Genomic DNA, 23,894 nt, shown 5'->3' with positions numbered 1-23,894 from the left:
CCTATGATGCTGCTTGGCCTGCTGTGTTCATCCAGCCCTGCACCTTGTTGTCTCCAGACCTGAAACGTCAGCTTTCCTGCTGCTCTGATGCTGCCTGACCTGCTGTGTTCATCCAGCTCTACACCTTATTATATCAATCTATTCTAATCCCATTTGCCCTGCAGTCTTTCATGTGTTCATCTAAATACTTCCCTTTTAGGTAGTGATTTCCAGATACCCACCACTCTCTGGATTGAAATTTTTCCTCAAATCCCCTCTAAACCTCTTGCTCCCTGCCTGAAAACTGTGCCCCTGCTTATTGACCGTTGTAATAAGAGGAAACATTTATATCTACTTTGCCTATGCCCCTCAGAAGTTTGTGTACCGCAATCAGATCCCCACTCAGCTTTCTCTGCTCTGAGGGAAACATCCCAGCCTATCTAGTGTCTTTTCATTGCTGAATTGCCCCAGCCCAGATAACATCCTGGCAAATCTCTTCAGCATCCTCTCTAGTGCAATCATACCCTTCCCATAGTGTAGTGACAAGAACTGCACACAATACTTTAGCTATTCCCTTTCATGTTCTTTTTGTGTTACATCTCCCGCATCCCCAATGATCTTTCAGCTTCCCTCTGTTTCTGTTCTCTTTTTATATTGCAGTTAATGTTCACTATTTATCACATGAGCAAATAGTTTTGAGAATCGTTGGCCATACATCTTTTCATATTGAGGCTAGGGTGATTGTGGATTTTGCTGATGCCCTGTCCTGCAGCTCTTCTGCCCTGTCCTATGCTCTATAAGGTCCCGTCTTTCTACTTGTGTGTGAGAAGGATGGTAGAGGACTGTGACTATGAAGCAAGTGGGGAAATGATGAAGGTAGAGCTGGCTGTAAGTCCAGAGAAGCATGTATCGACATGTGGCACCAGGTAATCACTCTGAATTTGATGTCAAGAATTGTTGCCTTCTGGTTTCTCAGGGGAAGGAGAGGAGAATTAGGACCTGCATAGAAATAAAGTGAGATTAGCTGTCAATGAGATACAAACGTATGGATTAATAAAGTCTACTAACTCATTAGATAAATTCAGAACTTGCCGTTTAAACCTTAAGGGAAGAATCAGACATTTTCTTGACATCACAAATCTATTCTCACCATATTTTCCCAACTTTAGTGCCATTACGCATGCTGCTCAAGGTGTGGGAAATTCCTGCCCATAGTTTATCACATGCAACAACTGGTTATATATTACATTGACAGATATTGTTATTAGAGACTTTGAGGTGGACCAGATGTTAGGTCTTGGTCCTTCAAGATCCTAAGCTGTCTGCTCAGGAATTTATATTACATTAACCTTTCAGACCCATACACAACATTTGTGATAATGGTTCATTACATAAAATAGTATGTGCTTACAGAACCATGTTTCCATTTAGTGCATCTCGGGGAGGTGGATGATGTCAAAGACCTATCATATCTGTTGAATGCAATCCAAGTGGGTTTTACCCCCAGATCACAGTAACATGTGAAGAGCAGCTACCTTTTGATTGCCTGCAGAATTGTGCAGTTGACCCACTTCACCCAAATTTTCCTGATTCTACCTAAATGGGAATCAGGCAAATGGATTACTGGTTATAATTCACTGTACAATTCTAATCTCACCAGATAATTTTTAACTGCAGTTTTCAGGCTCAGATGAGTAGCACAATATCACTGTAATCTAAATTTTTTTATATGAGCCCTTCAGTCTAATCAATCAAGTACCTTCATTGTGCAAAAATGATTGAACTGGATCTACTGCTTGCTGTGTTTTGTTTTTTAAGAGCTGCAAATGTTTTGATCGCTCTCCAGGATACTGCCTCGACTGCACTTTTAGTTATTGAATACTCTTTAACTTAGTATCCATTTATTTAATTATACTACCATGGGGCACTTCATTAACATATTGCTCTCTTGAAAGTTTTTACTGCATTTAAATTCCAATTACTTCTCAAATTGTATGTTACTCCAAATACAGCTATTTAATTTATTTCAATCTTGAAATATAATAAAGGCCACCTTGTCTTTTACAATGTGAGGAATTGTGGCAAATCAAAAACTGCCAACCCTCACCTGCTCAAGTCACAATGTAAATTTGTCACACCATTACACCACCCCACCAGTGCCAGTGCTTCAGTACCACTACTGGTGACAGGGTGTAATTACAGTTTCACAGATTGTTACAGTCAGTTCCTATTAAAATTGTGGAAATAGGAATTTAGGAAAGAAATATATAAAGCTGGGGACTAAATCAAAACCACGTGCCCCAGTTCAATCGTCCATAACTATTCATTTGAAGATTTCATTTTGTCTTAGCTTCCTCTGTGCAAAGTCACAGGAGATTGATTAGTAATGTAAGAAATACCAAGAATATTTTGTCTTAACTTACAAGGTATTCAATAAATGCTTAGCCAATGGAAATGATGAGCAGTGTAAACGTTAATTGCATGTTGCACTAATTAATATTGATGAGATAAGCTCCACCATCCAATGAAAACAGGGCAATCATACCACATGAATTCGGGGTATTATGACATTCCTGTATGATATTAGTTCATCATTTTCAAAAAGTTACTTATCTTAAAGTTGTACGAAGAATGACAGACGATGACTAAATGGTAGCGATAAGGGGGGAAGCAGGTAGGTTGTCATTTTCAAATCTCTTTCATCTTTTATTTCTGTTAACTCTGATAAAGCTATTCACATGGTAAGTTCATAAACCTTCATTTGGACTTGATGCCCATTTGACTGGAGTGACAGAAAGTTTGGCAGTACCTGCATGTTGGGGATGGATCCTGAGATAGGTTCGGAAGGATAGGAGCGGTGTTCAAGGTGTGGGAGAGCAGAAGACAACAGTAAGGAGACAGAAAATAATACTTCGCATTAAAAGAATGAGTCACAGAAGAAGAATGCAGTCATACAAAACTCTGGAATGTCCAAACGTATTTTCAAGATACTAAGTAATTAAAATCGAGGAATACTTTCTCTGGATAAGCATATTAATGCGTCGTTGTAAGGTTAACGGATTGTGAAGCCGCGCTTGCGTACCATCAGCAACCAGCTTGGAACTCGGGAAGTTGGTGACGCTGTAGGTGCGTGGCGCGGTGGTTGGAGCATGCGTGGTCCGTTATTAGGCGGCTGGAGGGACGCGGCCTGTGAAGGTAAGGGGTTGGCTGTATAGTTGAGTTCTGAGTGAAGGGTATTGTGATGTAAGGGTGTTGTTTATGTCCCCACTCAACATTGTGTCCTTCGGTTTCTTTGACCGAAAGGTCGAATAAATGTGTTATGTAATTTAGGCCTCGTGATGAAACAATACGTTAGATGAAACCAAACAATTGTCTGGAAAGCCAATAATACAGTAATCAGGCGGTGAAAAATGTTGTATGTAACTAACTTCATGCTCTTTCTAGCGCTTTATTAACCCCACAGCTTATGTTATCGAAAGTTAAGGTGAGGAATGATTTATCTGCTGTGAAAAAGTTGCGCTAATTATAAGCCTTGCCGTTACTAATGTAAAACGAGTTAGTGCTTTGAGTCGGCAGTGCCGAAGAACACGGGCAAATACAACCATCCCCAAACTAGTCCCCGGAACTTTTCATTGATTCTGTCCACCTTGTTTAATGTTCTGTCACAAGTTCATAGCGAAAATGAAACCTTGAGACATTGGTTGAATGTATACTCAGTAAACTACTATTTTGGATTTCGGTTTCAGAAGGCGTGCTTCAGAGCTTGCCGCGCCCCTAGCCATGCTGTACTAGTAGGACTACAATCACGGCGTTTACCCCAAGTGTGGAAATGTGCTGAGTATGTCCTACGCACAAATCCGGACAAATCCAATCCAATCCAATCTGATCGAGTACCCCACATCAGTCTACTCTCGATCATCAGTAAATGATGGAAAGGGTTGTGAACAGTGCTATCAAGCAGCAGTTACAGTCATAGTCAAGGAGATGTACAGTATCGAAACAGACCCTTCGGTCCAACTCGTCCATGCCGACCAGATATCCTAGATAAATCTAATCACATTTGCCAGAATTTGGCCCATATCACACTAAACCCTTTCTGTTCATATACCCATTCAGATGCCTTTAAAATGTTATAATTGTACCAGCCTCCACCACTTCCTCTGGGAGCTCATTCCATATATGCACTACCCTCTGCTTGATTTCCCTCTTAAGTATACTCCTGCTGCCTTTGTACTCTTATAAGGATTCACTCGGTCCCTGCTGTCTATACCTGACATATGCTTGCTTCTTTCTCTTGACCAAAACCTTGATTTCTCTAGTCATCTAGCATTCCATACACCTGCCAGCCTTGTCCTTCACCCCAACCGGAGCATACTGTCCCTGGACTCTGGATATCTCATCTTTGAAGGCTTCCAATTTTCCAGCTGTCCCTGCCCCCAATCAACTTTTGAAAGTTTTTGCCTAATACTGTTAAATTGGCCTTTGTCCAATTAAGAACTTTAACTTTTAGATCCAGTCTATCCTTTTCCATCACTATTTAAAAACTAGTAGAGTTACGGTTGCTGGCTCCAAAGTGCTCCCCCACTGACACGTCAGTCACCTACCCTGCCTTATTTCCCAAGAGTAGGTCAAGGTTTGCACCTTCTTTAGTAGGTACATCCACTTGCTCAGCAATAACCTGCTCACTTACATTCACTTGATTGTGGTTGTGGGAGGTCAATGATCTTAGCCCCAGGACATCCCAGCAAGAGTTTGAAGCCCAACCATTTTAAACTGCTTCACCAATAAACTTTCTTTGATTGTATTGCCAGAAATACAGATGTTTGCCAATGACTGCATAATGTTCAGCACTGTTTTCAAATCCTCATACTGAAGCAGTTCATGTTCAAATGCAGCAAGACCTGGATAAAACCCAGGTTGACATTTGTGGCAGACAATGTCCACCTGCAACAAGAGAGAATCTAGCCATCATTCCTTGACATTCAAAGTCATTACTGTCACTGAATTCCCCTGCTGTCAACATCCTTATGGTTGCCATTGACCAGAAATTTAATGGACTAGCCATATGAATACTGTAGTTCCGATAGCATGTCAGAGGCTAGGAAATCCTGCAGTTAGTAATTCAGCTCCTGATTTGCTAATGCCTGTCCACCATGTACATGCCAAAGAAAGGCTTGTGATGGAGTATTCCCCACTTGCCTGTATGAGTACATCTCCAAGAATACTCTAGGCTTGACACCATCCAGGACAAAGCCACCAGCCTGGCTGGCACCAAATCCACAGATATGCACTCCCTTTATCATCAATGCATAGTGGCAGCAGTCTGTGCCATCTACAAGATTCACTGCAGAAATTCATCAAGACTCCTTGGAATTTGAGATAACTTTGTCACTTTCCTATATTATCATGTGCAAAGACCTCCATGTTGGCCAAGACTGTAGACATACAAAGAAGCAGAAAAAAGCCATTTGGTCCTGTGATCTGGCATGCTATGCTATTCAGTAAGACCATGGCTGATCTATTTGTGTCTCAAATTCCAAACTACAACCTTTGATTTCCTTCCCTAACAAGAATCTATCTACCTCTGGCTTATATCATTCAGTAACCCCATCTCCATCAGCTTCTGAGACAGAGAGTTCCAGGTTTACACAAATCTTAGAGAAATATTTCTGGAGACACCTACTGGGAGAAACATCCTTTCCATGTCCACCTTATGTTCTGTTTAGGATCTTCTGTATTATAAACAAGTCACCATCACACTTATCAACTCCAATTAAAACATACCCAGTTCGTCCAACTTTTCCTCATAAGAGAACAAGAGGATGCACCAGGGACCTATGCTTTCATTTTCATCCTTTTAATTTAAAGATGTCCAATGTCTAGGCGTACTACTTGTACCTTCAGAGGATAGGTCCCTCTGTTTGAATATATGTAGCAAGCACAAATGAGCCATGTTGCAAGCCTGACTGATCTTAAATTGGTTATGACTATAATTCTTGGCATACTCTGGATTGTTCAACAGGAGCTTTAGAATTGTATCTAAAGTTAGACGTTGTGTTCTGAGTTTTGCAAGCACAGGCTATCGGTTGCATACGGTCAAAGGGATATGCTGTTTGGTATGATGGGACATAGGCACCTGGCATTGGTATCGAAAGTTTCTCCTGACTTTTTTCCATCCAAGTTAGATTAAAATCAATGATTGGCAGGTATACCTGTAACAACAATGACTGCTTATGGGTGCAATTGAGGTGCATTTCCACTGGGGGAACAGATAGGCAAATAAAGCCAGAGATCCTGACAAAGGATTTACAGAGTAACTTGAAGCAGAAAAAGACTGCATACAACAGATGTTAAATGCTGGCAATATGTGAGAACCAGGAAATGTCAATGTGGAAAGTTCAGAGGGGAAGTGAAAAAGGAAATAAGAGACAATGAATCTATGCGAAGAGATTGGCAGTTAATAGAGAAGGGAGCCCAAAAGTCTTCAGTCGACTTGGAAATAGTAAAAAGAGGGACCACTTGGGCGAATTTACACTTGGAGGCAGTGGGGTGTGATTAATAATTTGCATCTGTTTTCGCTAGGGAAGTTGATATTGCTCAAGTCATGGTGGAAGTATATGTTTGAAACAATGGATGGGTTAAAATATCATACAGAATTTACCAAATATATTAGCTATATTTAAAAGTTAATCAGTCACCAGGACTGAATCAGATGCATCAGACAGTACTGAGGGGAGTAGGGAGTAGTTACCAAATTCTCTTCAGAAACAAGATGGTCCCAAAATACTGGAGAATTGCAAATATTATATCCTTATTCAAAAAAGCTGTAATGTAACAGCTGAGCTTAAAGGGCATTTATTTAATCTCTGGTGGGAGAACTTACAGAAATAATAATTTGGGGAAAAACAACTATCATTTAGGTAAGTGTGAATTAGTTATGAAAAATCAGGAAGGATTTGTTGAACCTAAATTGTGTTTAACCAACTTGGTTAAGTTTTTTGGATTGGGTAAATAGATTTAATGAGGGCAATGAAATTGATGCTGAGTATCTGAACTATCTCAATCAGGAATAGATCGAGGGGAAACTGTTCCCATTGTGTTGAGAACCAGAGGACATCAACATAATTAATAAAGGAACCAAGGTGACATGAAGAATTTTTTATGCAATGCATATTTATGATCTGGAATGTACAGTCCGTAATTGTGATGGAGATAGATTGAATTATGGTTTTCAAAAGGGAATTGATAAGTACACAAAGCATGCAAGTTTGCTGGTGTATGGGGTGAGGGTGGGGAATGGGATGCTGAGTTGTTCATGCAGAGAACCGGCATACACTTGTCAGGCCAAGTGGCCCTTTTCTGTGCTTCAGCTGTTCAGTGATTCTATGAAATATTTATCATTTGGAACATCTCTCCTAAATATCCACTTAATTTTCTTTGCTGTAAGAAAAGCAGATTCCTTAGGTTTTACAGATGTTTGAAAGTTCTGAGTCATTCTAATAAATCTTCTCTACACCCTCTCCAAGACCAGGGGGTCCTTCCCAAAATGTCGTGCCCAATAATAGACAGAATACTCCAGTCAAGGCCTAATCAGTGATGTTAATCAGCTCCTCGTTTGAAAATATCAGAAAGTATCCAAACTGAGTAGATAGTAAATCGAGGAAGCAGTCGTTGAAGTAATAGAATGATGAAAGACTGGAATTGTCCTGCTGCTGCAGATGGAGGAGGCAAAATAGATGGTAAAGCTGGATTTAAATGTTGAATAAGCTAGCATGAGTCAATAAAGCTGACTTTTCTTTCTTTTGCAGAAAGTTTCTCTTCATTTACATTAGTGCTTGTGCACATCATTTTTTCATTTTAACTCCCCTGCCCAAGAGCAATGCGTCAGTTATAGCTCAGTTAGGAACACTTCTTTTGAGTAGGGAATTCAAGTCCCATTCCACAAACTTCAGCATAAAAATCTAAACTCTCACTCTAATGTGATGCTAAGGGAGTGCTGCACTGTTAGGGTGCCATATTTTGAATGAAGTGTTAAACTGAAGCCTACTCTGCCCCAAGTGAACATAAAGATCTTAAGACACTATTTTCAAAAATATCCCTTGTCAACATCGCACAAAACAAATGATCTGGTCATTCTAGCATTGCTGTTTGTTGGATTTAATCTGTACAAATTGGCAACCATTTTTCCTACATTACACCAGTGTCTGCAGTTTGAAATTTTATGGCTATCATGAACAACTGTCCTCGAATTTGAGGATGAAATTGTTCAGGGTCATCTGTTTCTGCCAAAGGTCTTTACATGACTTAAAAGGCTGATTCTGTCTCAGTAGGCCTGAATTGTTGGCATGGGAACATGATAGTGTGTTGAAGCGGCAAGCAACTGAAAACTTGTGGTCAATTTTACGAAGAATATAGGCATTTGGACACCATCTGGTTCCCATTTTTATGTCAGGACTACTGCAGTGTTCCAATGAGGCTCAATGCAAGCTGTAGAAACACCTCTAATTCTGCCTAGGCATGTTACCACCTTCAGGACTTCATGTGGAGTTTCGTAATTTCAGAACATGGACAACATCTCACTTGTTCGTTCCCTTCCCCACACCCCTAAACCATGTCCTGTCTGGGTTGCTCCCAGCACAGCCAACCCAATTTCAAACATTTTCACTTCTTGTTAGCACCCCACCTAGCAATTATCTGTATTTTGGCTTAGTATCAGTAACCTCTTTGTTTGCCTATCCCTTTCTTCTCTTTCTCTCTGGGCTCTGTGTCCATGTACTCTTGTTTCCATGTCTTTTACCTCATGACCTCTATTCTTATGCCTTTGAATTAACAGTCTATTTTTCCTAAAATTGGATTATTCCTTTATTTCTGAATTTCCTATTAGGCCATTGGTAGTCTCTTCAATCCAACTTTGTCCCTACACAAAGCACCTTTCCTTTATGATTGTCATGTCTGCCTTAAAACATCTTCGAAAAGATCTTTTAAAAGATCTCCTGTCATTTAACCTTTTTCAGTTTCCTTAACTGGTCAATTCCACGTTTTTATCTTACTTTAAATTGCTATGTGACATTGTTCTCTACATCTGTGCTATAGAACTATATATTTTAATGCATTAGTTTAGTGGAAATACTATTTATATACAACTAACTTTCCATTTGAGGAACTTTTATGTAGCAGTATGAGTGTAAACTTTATAGCTATGTTTATGGGCATATATGAAATGAAGGTGTGTGTGTGTGTATAAAATTTTTTTTTATATATATATATCTGTATATGCCTTTTGTACCTCCACAAAATATGTATTCTGTGGAAGGAGTAGGCTTTTAGGCTGAATAGATTTCTCATTCCAAGTGTGCCTGATTTTATCTCTCAACATATGTTGCTCTGTATTCTTTGTATGATTTGAAAACGAGCCTTTTCAAAAAAAAAACTGATCTAATGTAATCCAACAGTTAACTTAATCAAATTTAACAGTTAATTTTAGCAGTTGGCAGCACTCTCATCCCTGAGTTATAATATTCTGGGTTTGAGTTCCACTCCAGCATTAAGCGCAAAAATCAAGGCTGACAGTCCAGTGTTATAGTGAAGTAGTACAGTTAGAGATGCTGTCTTTCAGATAAGATGCTTGGGTGGATTCTTCAGTCTCTCCTCTTTTTTTTCCCCCCCTCCATTATTTTCCAGCTTTCTGTTTAAGAAAAAAAATCATTTTATGTTTTTGCTGAAACCTGCCTCGGAAGTGTCTGTCTGAGCATTGGCTCTTAAGTTTTTTTTTCATAAAATCATTATGATGCAGAAGGAGGCCATTCAACCATCACCAGGAAGTTTAGAGGGGATTTGAGAATAAACATTTTCATCCAGCAGACAGTGGGGATTTGGAATGTACTGCCTGGGAGGGTAGTTGAGGCAGCAAACGTCACAACTTCTGAAAAGTACTCAGATGAGCACTTAAAGTGTTGATGAGCCAAATGGCCTCTTCTGTACTGTAGGATTCTGTGATTCATGTCTTCATTGGCTCTCTGAATAATTTATCATGACTTAGTGCCATTCTCTTGTTCCCCATAACCCTGAATATTGTTTCTGTTTAAGTAAACATCAAATGCTATCTTGAATTTCTGAATTGAACTTGCCTCCACTACACCTTTTAGTAAATTGAGGCTTGAAGTCTATAGGTGTGACTGGATCAGTGATTGATACATGTTTAAAGCACCAAGCCAGGATGTAGTGTTTACTTCAAGGCAAATCTTAACCTGTAGTAGCTGCCAAATTGTACCTGATTAATGTATTTGTGATCCTCCAAAACATGAAGGTAAAAATGGATTTTTAGAACTATTTAAATTGTTGTTCCTTTCATAATGTTTTGTGAATTTTCTACACAGTTGAACCATGGCAGACACCAGTTCATCACCATTGAAGCACTTTGTACAGGCTAAAAAGAAGATTAACACAATCTTCGATCAACTGTTGGAGTATGTTAATGAAGGAGCAAGCTTTATTAAAGGTTTGATATCAATTACCAGTGCTTTGGTAGATATTAAGTAATAGTTCTTCAATGCAGTACAGAAAATGACTAAAGTTGGGGCACATATCTTTGGCTGAATCACGTACAGTTAACTTGTCTGTATCAGAGTTGCCTGTTCTGCGGTGAATGTGTTTCACTTATCTAATCTGTATCTTCCAATGACTTTTGACTGCCTCCACAAGCCCCAGTTTGCAGCCATTATTCTCCATGTCAGTGTCTCAGTCTGAACCAATTTATTTGCTTGAGTTTTTGACCACACATTCTCTTCAGTCAGCATAGCTGCCTATTGCTACAATTTGTTCGCCTCTGCCCCAATCCACCTGCTTCTGAAACTCTCACCTGTGATTTTCTAACCTCCAGACTCCATGACGATGAACTCTTAGCCAGCCTACCACCTTCCATAAAATTAAGCACACCCAAAGGTGCACTGTCCGTATCCTAACATGCACAGTGTCTTATTTACCCATCACTTCTGTCGTCTCAGATATATATTAGTTTCTGGTCAATCTACACTAGAATTTAGAAATTTTCAATCTTGTGTTCAAATCCTGCATGGCCTCCCTGCTTACCTTTGTCGCACTTTCCAGCCCTACAGTTGTCAAAGAACTCCATTCTTCTAGCTGTGGTCTCTTGTGCATTACTGACTTCTTTTATTCCACCTTTGGTGATTTTGTTTTCTGCTAATTCTCTCCCTAAATCACCCCCTTCTCCTCTTGAAGTAATTTTTAAAAGCTATCTCTTTTGACAGATTCTTAGTCACCTGTCCTAATGTCCTCTTTGCCAATTTTTGTCTCAGCATTCTTGGGAAGTACCTTGAGGTGTTCTAGTACACTTAAAGATGATTTATAAATCCAATTTGTTTTAGAATCTCATCAAAATGAAGGATTGGAGAAGATAACAACGCAGCAGCAGTTGGCAGAAATAGAAATGTTTGCGACTAAAGTGGCTGGAATCAGTGACGTGCTGGCACGTAGACACATGAAAGTGGCCTTTTTTGGGAGGTGAGATGTAAAATATTAAATTATGGATACTAATAATAGATTCATTATTAAGTACAGAGTGGAGGGTCATATTTTATGATTGGATGTGTACCCTTGCTGAAGGAGCAGCAACCTATTGAATATGTTGTACCAAACTTCAAAAAAGTAGGAGCACAGAGTAGATAAATCAAGAAACAGCTGCTAACTTGCCTGTGTTGTTTTTGTTTAATCAAGCTTTTAAGTTTGTAAGGAAAAAGAAACTTGCAAAAAATAATTTTTATAGTTTTTGGCCGAGAGAGGAGGAATCTAAGTAAGAGAAACTGCTTTACATTTTTTTTCTTGTTATTGCTGTATTTTTGAAACCTCAAAAGAAGCAGAAGTTATGACAGATGACAAAAGATTTGAGGTTAAAGGTGAGTAAAAGTGCCTCCTGTCAAATCGCAGATGTCTGATACACCTTAGGTGGGAGTTGAAAGAATTTATCCAAATAGGATTAGGAACAACTCTAAAATATCTATTGGTCTTGGCAGATAAAGATAGCATTGAAGATGTGAAAGCAATAATGTTTACAGTAACAATTTTCCAAGTGAAGCCCCTAAAAAAAAAATAAATAAAAATGGGAAATGAAGAGCTGAAATTGTTGCTTTAATTATGATAAATTATAATTATACTTTTTGAGATTTTGGATCAAGTAGAGCTCTATGAAGGGTTTTTATTTTAAACAAATAATAAAGGTATTTGGAACAGTGAACTGACTGCATAATTTCCATGAAAGAATATGACTACAGTTAAGCGTTGAATAGGATAACTGTGCTTTTAATTAAAGAAATGTTTACAAAATTGAACTTTTATGACAAAGAAAACAGACTAGGTGCCACAAGTGTATGGCAGTTCAATTTGGAATCAGATTCCAGTTCAGGTGAACAATTTCACCCCCTCATAAGAGTTAAATGTGAAGTTTCTAAGCTATTAGAGTTTGTATAGAGGTTTTCAAGCTGTCAAAACTGAAAGGAAGTTTAGGTCATCAGAACTGGACCACCAAATCTGGAAAGTGTCATGTAAGTAAAAACGTAAGATTGGAGTGACCCTTCACTGGGCTTGAGTATCTCTAAAGGATGTTGATAGGAAACAGGTTGAAAAATTGTTATAATAGAACCTCTGGATACAGTAAATCTGAAACAAAAACCGAAATTGCTGGAGAAACTCAGCAGTTCTGGCAGCATCTGTGGAGAGAGGTTTGGAAAGTTAGGCAGACACTGATGAAACCTTTAATTATCTCAGGGCAGTGACTTGAGCAGATTCTGGAATTTGCATATTAATCAATCAAAACTTGTGTCTTCTTTCTAACAGAGTTCTCCATATCCGGCTTCTGCAATTTTTAGAATGCAGGAATGTATGAATGATTAAAGATTCAACAGGAGGCAGTCAGTCAGCCATTTTTGGTTTGTTCACTTTACTCACACCAGTTGTGTGATCCTTTGATCCCTTTGCCTATAAACTGTGTCTGTGTGCTGTCCTCTCACATCACTGATGGAGGAGCTGCGCTCCAAAAGCTTGCGAGTTCAAATAAACCTGTTGGACTGTAACCCAGTGTCATGTGATTTTTGACTAACAGCAGTCAGAATTATCGTGTAGAAGAGTCAGTAGACTCAAAATGTTACATTGACTTCTGTCAACGGATGCTGCCAGACCTGCTGAGATTCTCCAGCAGTTTCTCAAAAAATGTTACACTGTTTATTTTAAGGTCTTTCTAAACTGTCTTTTAATATATGTAGTTTTGTTTTTGTTTAATAAATGTGTTATTTTCATAAAGAACATTGACAGCCCAGTGTGAACATGTTATGATTAAATACCTGAAAAATGTAACTATCAAGCCAGGTTTCACTCTGAGATCTGACTTGTCCAGCATTACCATCAGCTTGGATCATAATGTGCGCTTGAGCCTTTATCAGGCAGGTGCTATACTGTGTCAGAGCTTGTAGCCCTAACTCTATTTTCTCATCATTTGACCCTGCTTCCTAAAACTAGTTCTGAATTCCCCAGTCCCCATTTCCTTTTCTTTTCTTTAACATCATTACAATACTGTTATCATTAGACAAATAAGTTGTTGACCTTTTAAGAGTTTTTTTATTCAAACAGTTAGAAGTTTTATGGTTAGTAATTTCAAACAAAAGCCACTTTTTGCAATTTTTTATGCTTTGAATTTGTAACAGAACAAGTAATGGGAAGAGTACAGTGATCAACGCTATGCTATGGGACAAGGTACTGCCCAGTGGCATTGGACACACAACCAACTGCTTCCTTAGTGTTGAAGGAACAGATGGGGAGAAAGCCTATTTGATGACGGAGGACTCTGAGGAAAAGAAGAACGTTAAAGTAAAGTCCTGTTTTTATATAAATATGTGGCATTAGCAATAGGGGATGTTAAGGTTGTTTACACCCAAGTCATTTATTGTGGAAGAAATGAATTTTCAAATAATACACTTTGTTTAGATATGTCTTATGAATATACTATTGATTATAGTTGTCTCCTCTTATATCCTGACTTTGCCATTCAACACCTCTGCCTAATTTGCACATGGACAGTGGTCATCTGGGTGAAGTACTGGGGGATGCTAGTAAGTCTGCATTTTGTACACCAGCACATATTGCAGTATTTACAGAGGAATATAAAAACATGGTTCTTTATATTGCGCTGTGGGAAGGAGAAAAGGCTGTTACTTCAGATGAACTAGCTACATTTGGATACATGAGATTAGAATTCTACAAGGGTAGTCTCGAAGCTGTATGAAGGGAAAGGAGTGTACCAGGGTGATGGTACAGTGCTTAATACTATGTTGAAGGTGAAGATGGATAGTGCATTCCTGCTAATAATAATTGAAGATGCTGGTGTTTTTGGTTCAGCTAATTCATTTTGAGGAAAGCTAGACTGGAGTGTTTCATGAGAGATGAAAATGATGCAAGTAGGTGACAAATGTTTTGGAATCTCTGAGAAAGAAAGGAGATTGAAGATAAGGCTATAGACTGAAACATAATGGCCAAAAATTTTGTTTTTAGGAAGGCAGTGGTTTGAAAGAGGAGAGTACAGTTCCTGAGAAGTGCAATAATTGACAATCTCATTAAGTGGATTTGAAAATGAAATTGAGGAAGCAGTTTTTTTGATTCATTTGAAAAGTAAATAAAGTGTACTAGGAGGTAGTTGAAGTAACTATGGCAGTGCTTGTTGATGCTGAAGTAGGCAAGGAAACTGAGGGTACAATCGAGATAGCTCTACATCCCTCTTTCTGGGTGACATGGAATTTAATGTCTTACTGCATTGAGTTTAAGATTGATGGGATGCAAAATGGGTTTAAGGTGGCCTATGAAAAAGAGGATCCTGTGGCTGTCTTGGCATTTAATGATTATCTTCAAATATTAAACGGTTTTGGCAAAGGAAAGCGAAAAATTGCGTTCTTTGATTTAGTGAAGCTAGACTTAGCAGTAAATGACTGGACCATTTTAGAAAATCAGGGAACAAGGAGATAATTAAGCCTAAATCCCCTTTCCCCAAATTTTGAAATGTTATGCTTTATTCAGTGTAGATCAGACCTGATGCATGCTAATGTTTGAGACAGTAGTATTATAACACTGATATTTTGGAATGGTATTATCATTCCCCTCTAATTCGACGCTCAATCTCCACAGAAAAGTTGCCTGGCCTTCCCTAAGTACTGTGCTATCAGTCAGTCCAATATGTAAAATTTCTACAAATCTTTGTTATGAAAATCTCCTCTTCTACTTCATTTACAAGCAAAGTCTGTGGAGACTGATTTGACCCAATCATTGCCTCACAATCATTCCAACAGCCCAGTTACAAAAGAAGTCATTGAGACAGGCCAAGACCCCAGGACCCTTGAAAGCTTCTCAATATTCCAGAGATGGTCTGGCCAAATAGTGCGTTGATTTTCAGTAATTTTGTTTCGCTTAATTTTTTGTTCCTCTGAGACGTATTTTGACATAGCTCCCAGACGAGCTATCTGATTTCATGCCTAGCTAGATTTCTGTTGAATTCTATGTTTTAACTACTTGCCCCTTTTACACCTTTCAAATTAATAAAATATTTGGTCAATGAGGGTCCAAACAACAACTCCCCACCAAGTCACCTCTCAACTATTTTTACTCTGTGCATTAAGTAACGGCATTAAAAATGTAACATTGAAGTTGAAGTAGTTTACAGACTGCTTTAGTAATTGAGTTAGTTCCTGTTAGTTAGTAGGAAACTTCAACGGGCAGAAACTTGCTGCAGTGGCAAGTGTGCTAGTGGTGTGATGGGAAGTGAATGGCACTTCCATTTGGAGGCAGTATAATGGCTAAATGCAGTTATGCAATAGCCAGCCAATTAGCAATGCGCAGTAAAGAGGCCTAACCATTTGTGGAGGCAGACAGGAAGTACCCATGATGGCTAAAGGTCTCGGCAACATATTCAAATGGAATCCTGACAAACCAGCAGTATCACTCTTCCTGGCTGAAAGGTGGATTTTGAACTTGAACTGCTGCTATCCTCTCCATTCTGTCATAATTTGATTTCTAGAGGTCCAAGCCATCTCATTGCCCCACCTTCAGTTGCCTTTCACAATCCTCCATTACCCTCAGTCCTCCTTCTACCCTTGCCTTCTGTGACCATTCATCCATCCACCCGCAGCCTTGATCAATTGTCTGTCAACCTTGTGTTGCCCCACCCAGAACTCTGGACCTCCCTCTTCAGCACCCTTGGCCCTCGCCTGGTTACTCTTTGTATCTACTGTCCTCATTATTAATCTGATCTTGGCAAGATCGACCCCACCTTCTATCATCCAGCTCCTTCTCTACATCTCTCACAACCTTCTTAGGGTCATCATGAACAGCCAACCTCCCTTGATACACATGTTTGACCTTCCTGGACAGCTGCCAGCCTCCCTTCCATGCATAGCCATGCCGTGACCTTCTTGATTAGCCAACACCTAAGTTCAGTGCAACAATTCAGCCTTCTCCTTCTCCACATTCCAACACAGTTCCCCATGCAGGAGAGACAGATCCTATTCGTTACAAATCCACCAGCAGGAAGACTACCTTTTCTGCTGCACCCTAACTTTAATCTGTCATGGATCTGAAGGTACATGTTTCTCATTTGCAGTTTTAATTGCAGAGGTATGCTTTAAACTGGTGACTATTTGGTTTATTGTACATACATGACATGCTAATACATTAAAAACAGGTTCATGTTGGTGCTGTGAGCACCTGCAACCCGCCTTAATCTGCTCAACCTATTTCCCAACTTTCAGCCTGTTATTGAAAAGCTGGCACCTCTTGTGCAATTGAATGTCCCTGCCCACCTCATTTCCTGCACCAGGGACTTCACTAGATTTTGCTGATGTAGGCGTTTACCAGGATTTTTATAGCCCTTCACGCACAGTTATATTAATGTTTTGTGCACCTCTGACTTAAATGAGGCAAAACTGTAGATTGTACCAATGGTAGAGATAAGAGACTACTTACTCTACTGGTATCAAGGGCATTGAAACAAAGGCAAAAGGACAAGTAAATGTTGTGACAATGTCATACCAGGCAGAATAATATTAGTAGCTTGAAAATGACTTGATAAGGGACTCTGAGGAGAAATGTCCCATGAGTATACAGCGAGAACAATCATTGGAGGAGGGTATGGGATATTGGTGTTCAGAGAGATGAGACATTAGTCAGAGAAAGACTTGTGGGAGATTGCAATTATGGGTACAGAGAAGATATGATGATGAAGTGGCCTCACATATAATTAAGGGGTTTGTATGAGAAGAATGATTGAGTGGGAACAAGGGGACATAAATGTGAAAAACAGTTGTTGTGATGGTTGAAATCTAGAAGGATCAAAAGTCATTTAATGTGCAGGCTAGGGGAGAACACCTTGAGTGGAAATTGGTGTACAGCTTTGAGTGACCTTAAATTCTAGGCAGAAGCCAGTTAGATATGTAAGTGCATGTTTGTATACTATCTAAATTTTCAAACTCCTTCAGAATCCTTGAAAAATCAGTGGGTAGTGAATATGTTCACTAGTATTAATTACAGGGGAGAATATCTAGGTATTTGAACCCTCTTGAAGAGAGAGTTTATATTGTCATGGAAATAGTAATACAATGAAGTCTAGAGGTTCAAGTATTTATCCTCTTAATTTTTATCTGTTCTTTTTTCTATTAGTACGTTATTTTGCTTCCAGCCCACGGTATTTGTTTATAACGCAACAGTACAGTGTGTAAAAGTTTTTCCTTCTGTATTTTTAGACTGTTAACCAACTCGCACATGCTCTGCATCAGAATGAATACTTAGATGCTGGTTGTCTAGTCCGTGTTTTTTGGCCAAAATCGAAATGTGCTCTTCTTCGAGATGACTTGGTATTGATGGACAGGTCTGAAATATCTCAGAATAATTTGAAATTGATGCATTTATTAATTACTCAATGGTGATATTGAATAGTGCGATTTTGTTTTTGTTGCAACTGGGTGGAAGGAAAAACACATTATTTGAAAAGTTGTTCTGACATATGCTTGATTTTGACAATTGCACATATTTGTAAAAATTAAGTGTTTGTTGGCATTTTAAAACATTCATATGTTAATATATTTTGTGTCAAGTCTAACTGATGTTTCTTATTTTAGCCCTGGTACTGACGTCACCACAGAGCTGGATAGCTGGATAGACAAGTTTTGTCTGGATGCTGATGTCTTTGTATTAGTAGCAAATTCAGAATCAACACTTATGCAGACTGTAAGTGTTTATGTTTTTGTGCTTGTCCCATTTATAGATTTTTTTTTTTTTTTTTTTTTAGAATTTATTTTTTTCTATCTATTTCCACTAATGTTTCCTTGCTAATTGCCATTAACAAAGAACTTTCATGTAAATTTCTGAATAAAAGTAAATTAGCAGATGTGAAAATTGTAACATAATGGCTGTGTACTAATTTTGAAAATAACACTCAAAGTTAAGTCAAATGCTACAACAAACCCAAAATTTGTGTACTGAACTGTTTTGGTAGCCATTTAGCAATTTCATATTGTCTCCAGCTGATTTTTAAAAATTCAAAATGGGTTTTAGGCATCACTGGTATTGCTGACATGTATTGCGCATCATTCATTAGTTTTAAGGTGATGGTGAACCATCTTTGCTGTACAATCATTATAGTGATAGTACATAATCATTATATAGTATAGGTACATGATGTTTTCATTGAGGTTGATATAACTAAGCCAGCTATTGACCAGGTGTCACATTTAGGCAAGGTCAGGATGGATGACGGATTTTCTCTCCTGAACGACATTTATAAAACCCCATGACATCAATTACGATTTGATAGTTCCATGATGGCTGTTAATGAGACTAGCATATTATTCCAGTTTATTATTAATTAATTGAATTCAAAATCACTAGCTTCCACAAGTGGGATTTGAACTCCCGCCATTGGAGCATTAGACCATGTTGCTTAGTTACTAGTTCTGTTAGACTATCAGCATGGAACCAATCCACTAGTTTAAAATAAAGTCTGTATTCAAATATTCATGGGTTTAAAGAATGTCAGTTTATTCATTATAGCACACAGCTTAACACTGAATCTGTTATTTGAGCTTATTTTCAAACATGGATTCTGAAATTTTAATGGAAACTTTGGATTCTGAATATTTATTTTATTTCATTTCACTCCTAGGAGAAACAATTTTTTCATAAGGTTAACGAGCGACTTTCCAAGCCTAATATTTTTATCTTGAATAATCGTTGGGATGCTTCTGCTTCTGAGCCAGAATACATGGATGAAGTAAGTTATACACTGTAATTATAGCTTCTTTTCAAACTTTTGAGTCTAAAAGCTACATACCATTGGCTAAATTAGTTGTGTTTTATTGAATGTTACATATAGTTGCTTGGATGTCAATTACATCATACGTTTGGATATTTACTTGTTATGATATTTCTGTTGATTTTGCCTCAGTATTAATCCATATCACCTTTACTATTCAGGTACGTCAGCAACACACTGACCGCTGTGTTAGTTTTCTTGTTGATGAGCTTGGAGTAGTGGATTATGCACAAGCTGAGAATCGCATATTTTTTGTTTCTGCTAAGGAAGCTGTTAATGCCAGAATTCACAAAGCGCAAGGAATGCCAGAAGGTGGTAAGTGTTGCAGTGTTCTTAAATATTAGAGAGGTCTTGAATGTAAGTAGCAGGCAAGGCTAAGGGATGACTTCGTGGTATAAAATTGAGTGGCCTAGATAAGATAGTCAGGAAATACCTGTTTTCCTAGCAGAGGTGAAAATGATAAAGGGCTAGAGATTTATGGTAATTGGAAGTGAGATTAGTGGAGACATGATAAAATTAAAACCTATTCACCTAGAGGATGGTGAATGTCTGGAATTTGATACCTGGTTTGGTAGTGGAGGCAGAAACCCTCAATTTAAAAAAAAAATGTGTATCTGCATCTGAAGTCCTGTAATCTATAGACCAGCTGCTAGAAGCTGCGATTAGAATGAGTGGTTCGTTTTTATTCAGCCTGAGGCACACATGATGGGCTGAATGAGCTTTTTCAGTGCTGTCACTTTTCAGTCGCCCTAAATAAAACTTGGATATGCTTCAGCTTTTCTTTGTCTTAAAGGGAAGATTCTGAAGTGTAATTTTTCTAAACAAAAACATAGTTTTGAAGAAGGGTCACTGGACTGGAAACATCAACTTTGCTTTCTTTCCACAGATGCTGCCAGACCTGCTTAGTTTTTCCAGCAATTTCTGTTTTTCTTTGTATTTTCTAACTTTTTAGATGAGGATTATCAAGCTAGGGCCCCAAGACTATAGCTATTAGCCAATGACATCCTAGAGTATAATCTAACTGGAATTAATGTCTTCATAGAATCATACAGTATAGAAGATGCCCTTCAGCCCATTGAGTCTATACCACCAAAATTATTCTGTTACCTATAATAGTTCCACTTTCCTGCACTAGGCCCATAGCTTATGACACTTCAAGTGCTTATCCAAGTACTTTTTAAAGGTTGTAGGGTTTCCTGCTTCAACTACCCTCCAGGTAAGGCATTCCAGATCCCCAGCATCCTCTTTCTTCCTACTATCTCTGAGTGAAAATGTTTTTCCTCAAATCCCCTCTGAATCTCCTGCCATTCACTTAAAAATTATGCCCCCTTATTATCGACCCTTCGACTAAGGGATACAGCTGCTTTCTATTCACCCTGTCCATGCCCTTCTTAATCTTATACATCTCTGTCAGGTCCACCTTCAATCTTTTCTGTTCCAAAGAAAATAACTTGAGCTTATCTAGCCTCTCTTTTTATAGCTGAAATACTCCATCACAAGCAACATCCTGGTGAATGTCTTTTGCACCCCCTCCAGTGCAATCGCATCCTTCCCATAATGTTGTGACCAGAGCTATGCACAGTACTCCAGCTGTGAACCAACCAAAGCACAAATCAACATGACTTCCCTACTCTTATAATCTACGCCCCGTAGGCTGCCTTAACTAACCTATTAACCCGAACTGCTGCCTTTAAGAATCTTTGGACAGCAACCCAAGATCCCTCTGTTTCTCTGAGTTTTCAAGTGTCTTGCCATTTCGAGAGTACTGTTTGTCTTGTTCATTCTTCCAAAATGCATCATCTCACATTTATCACGGTTAAATTCCTTCTGACTAATCCATTTATGTCATCCTGTAACCTATCATCTTCCACCTCACTGTCAACCACCCGGCCAATTTTTGTGTCCTCTGCAAACTTACTTATCATCTTGCCCACATTCTCATCTACATCATTTGTGATAATCACAAACAATAAGTGGCGCAGCACTAATCCTGTGATTTGCCGTTGTACACCAGGCTCCAGTCACACAAACAGCCTTCTTCCACTGCCCTCTGTCTCCTGTAACTAAGCCAATTCTGGATCCCATAAGCTTGTCAGATTTCTGTAGCTTTCCTTATTTGTTGGCTTTCCACCCTAGTTCTATGCAATTAGAAATGTTTTCTGCAATTATGGTGCATTCTTCCTGTTGTGTGACTGGCACTGCACTGTGATAATTAGGATAGATGTGTACAAAAAAATGCCAGTTTTTGCAGAGGGTCACTTTATACACCAAGGGGTAGCCTTTATGAAAACATTATTAAAACTCAGTATTTAGCATTAACAAGTCTACCAACATCCATTTATATAGATATCTGTAAATCACAATGTGTGTCTTTCTTTGTGATTCTGAAGTGACTTGAGATATTTTTCCATATAAATGGAAGGTGTTACAATTTTGTTTATTTGGTGTAATAGCAGTATTTTGAAATTACATTCATTGATAGAATATTGTATCTCAGTGTCTTCTCAGAAAATGTCCCTGCTTACCAAATCAGTGCCATTAATGTTTATAGAGAATTCCTATTTGAAAATTACCACAGTGGCTACTTGGATGCTTATATGTTGTAATACTTTAATCCTTTCCTACATGTTTACAATGAAACATTTAAAAGCTACTTCATGTTGATTTTGTATTTTGTTTTACAGGTGGTGCACTAGCAGATGGATTCCAGGCTAGGCTTTTTGAATTTCAGAATTTTGAGCGTCAGTTTGAGGTACATTATGGATAGCCACTATTTGTTATTGCCCCATGAAGTTAATTTTTTTTTGTTCCTAAGTTGAAATAGAGAAATTTGGAGCCCAAAAAAAAGCTCCATAAGTTAGTATTGAATTCTTATTTGAATGTGCAGTTGCAGAAGATTGTGTTTATATTGTAACAACTTACACTTGAAGAGAATGAACGAGTTCTAAGTGGTAATCTAATCTGCATTTTGGTATTTCTAGTATGCAGGAGACTGCATTATTAGCTGCGAGTACAGTATACTACATTGAAAGAAGCAAATCATTGTTTCATCTTGGATGGGGAGATGTTCATGCATAGGAAAGCACTGGAGGAAAGAGTATAGCGTTGCGAATTATTGCGGAGTAGAATAAGGTGTTGTGAAGGGAACAATCCCTTAAGAAAATGGATGGAACGTTGCCTTCAGAATACAGAAAATGGAGGGAAGCAAGTGATGTATTTCACATATTATGCTGAAGGTAGGGGAAATGGAGGAGCATCATCAGTTGAATATGAATGCAAGTGGGGTGGAAGTTGAGGACAAAAGTGTCTGTGAGGGAGGAGAAGGTGTGGTGATCGGTGTGTGAAATAGGACCCTCAACTGCGTTCTATTCTGTTAGCTATGGTGGGGGCAGAGGCTTTGTTAAGAATAATGTAGCTGAAGCTCTAGTATAGATGTCAGAACAAAAACAACAGAGATTAAGAGCTTAGGTGAATGGAATATGATCCCGACAGGTATTTGTAGATGGCGTTTGTTTAGAATTTGGCAAAATAGTCGTGGGTATACAGGGAGTACAGTAGGGAGCTCAGCCCTGGGGGGGCTGCAGTGTTGAGTGTTGTTGTGGAGGAGATGCAGTTACCTATCTTCACTGATTTGTGGTCCGAGGATCCAGTTGCAGAGGGTGGAGCGGAAACCAAGGTCTCAGAGTTTTGAGATCAGTATTGGGGGAGAGAATGGTGTTGAAAGTGGAGCTGTAGTCAGCGAGCAGGAGTCCGACATAGATGTTCTTGTTGTCCAGATGCTCTAGGGAGTATAGGGATGTGGTGTCTGCTGTGGACCTGTTACGTCGGTAGGCAAATTATAAGGGATTGAGGCAGGCTGGTAGATTGGAGTTGATGTGGGCCATGACCAGCCTCTCAAAGCACTTCATGATTATTGAGGTCAGAGCCACTGGGCAGTAGTCATTAAGGCACATTGCATGTGCTTTCTTAGGTACGGGGATATTGGTGGTCTTCTTGAAGCAGGTGGGGACTTTGGCTTGTAGTATGGAGAGGTTGAAGATATCAGTGAATATCTCTGCCAGTTCGTCCAGACAGGATCTGAGTGCTCGACCAGCGACACCGTCCAGGCCTGTTGCTTTCCTGGGCTGACTCCTGGGAAAACTGGCCTGATGTCTGCGGCTGTGACAGAGGGCACAGGTGCATCCAGAGCTGTCAGGCAGGTGTCACCATGCCGCTGGCATTCTGGTCGAAACAAGCATAGAAAGCATTGAGTGCATCAGGGAGGGGTGTGTCTTTGATCCGCTATCTTGCTCTGCTTCGTTTTGTATCCTGTAATGTTGTTTAGGCCTCGCCATAAGCGACGGGAGTCTGTTTGGTAAGTCTGGGCCTCTAACTTGATCTAGTACTGCCTCTTTTGATCCCTGATGGCTTTGCGGATCTCATATCTGGATTTCCTGTTTGGGTCTGGGTCATCTGACTTGTATGCTGCAAATCTGGTCTTCAGTAGGGAGTGGATTTCCTGGTTGATTAAAGGTACACAGTTGGGAACACCCGGACTGACTTCTTTTGTATGCAGTTC

At 39.1% G+C, this 23,894-nt stretch overlaps 1 protein-coding gene across 1 annotated transcript in view; it reads left to right on the top strand.

Annotated features, from left to right (window-relative positions):
- Nucleotides 1-2,543: 2,543 nt before the first annotated feature.
- Nucleotides 2,544-23,894, top strand: part of LOC109925613 (mitofusin-2-like) — a 59,121-nt gene continuing 37,770 nt past the window's right edge. Inside the window, exons 1-9 of the mRNA XM_048604596.1 lie at nt 2,544-2,653; nt 10,356-10,477; nt 11,364-11,499; nt 13,692-13,854; nt 17,769-17,893; nt 18,144-18,252; nt 19,187-19,294; nt 19,498-19,651; nt 22,021-22,088. Coding sequence (XP_048460553.1) covers nt 10,363-10,477; nt 11,364-11,499; nt 13,692-13,854; nt 17,769-17,893; nt 18,144-18,252; nt 19,187-19,294; nt 19,498-19,651; nt 22,021-22,088 — 978 coding nt within the window. The 5' untranslated portion in view covers nt 2,544-2,653; nt 10,356-10,362. The remainder of the gene's footprint in view (nt 2,654-10,355; nt 10,478-11,363; nt 11,500-13,691; nt 13,855-17,768; nt 17,894-18,143; nt 18,253-19,186; nt 19,295-19,497; nt 19,652-22,020; nt 22,089-23,894) is intronic.

Source organism: Rhincodon typus, chromosome 13, assembly GCF_021869965.1.
Source record: "Rhincodon typus isolate 14 chromosome 13, sRhiTyp1.1, whole genome shotgun sequence".
Taxonomy (NCBI): Eukaryota; Metazoa; Chordata; class Chondrichthyes; order Orectolobiformes; family Rhincodontidae; genus Rhincodon; species Rhincodon typus.
The sequence above is the reverse complement of the archived record's forward strand: the minus strand, read 5'-3'. Positions and strand labels throughout refer to the sequence as shown.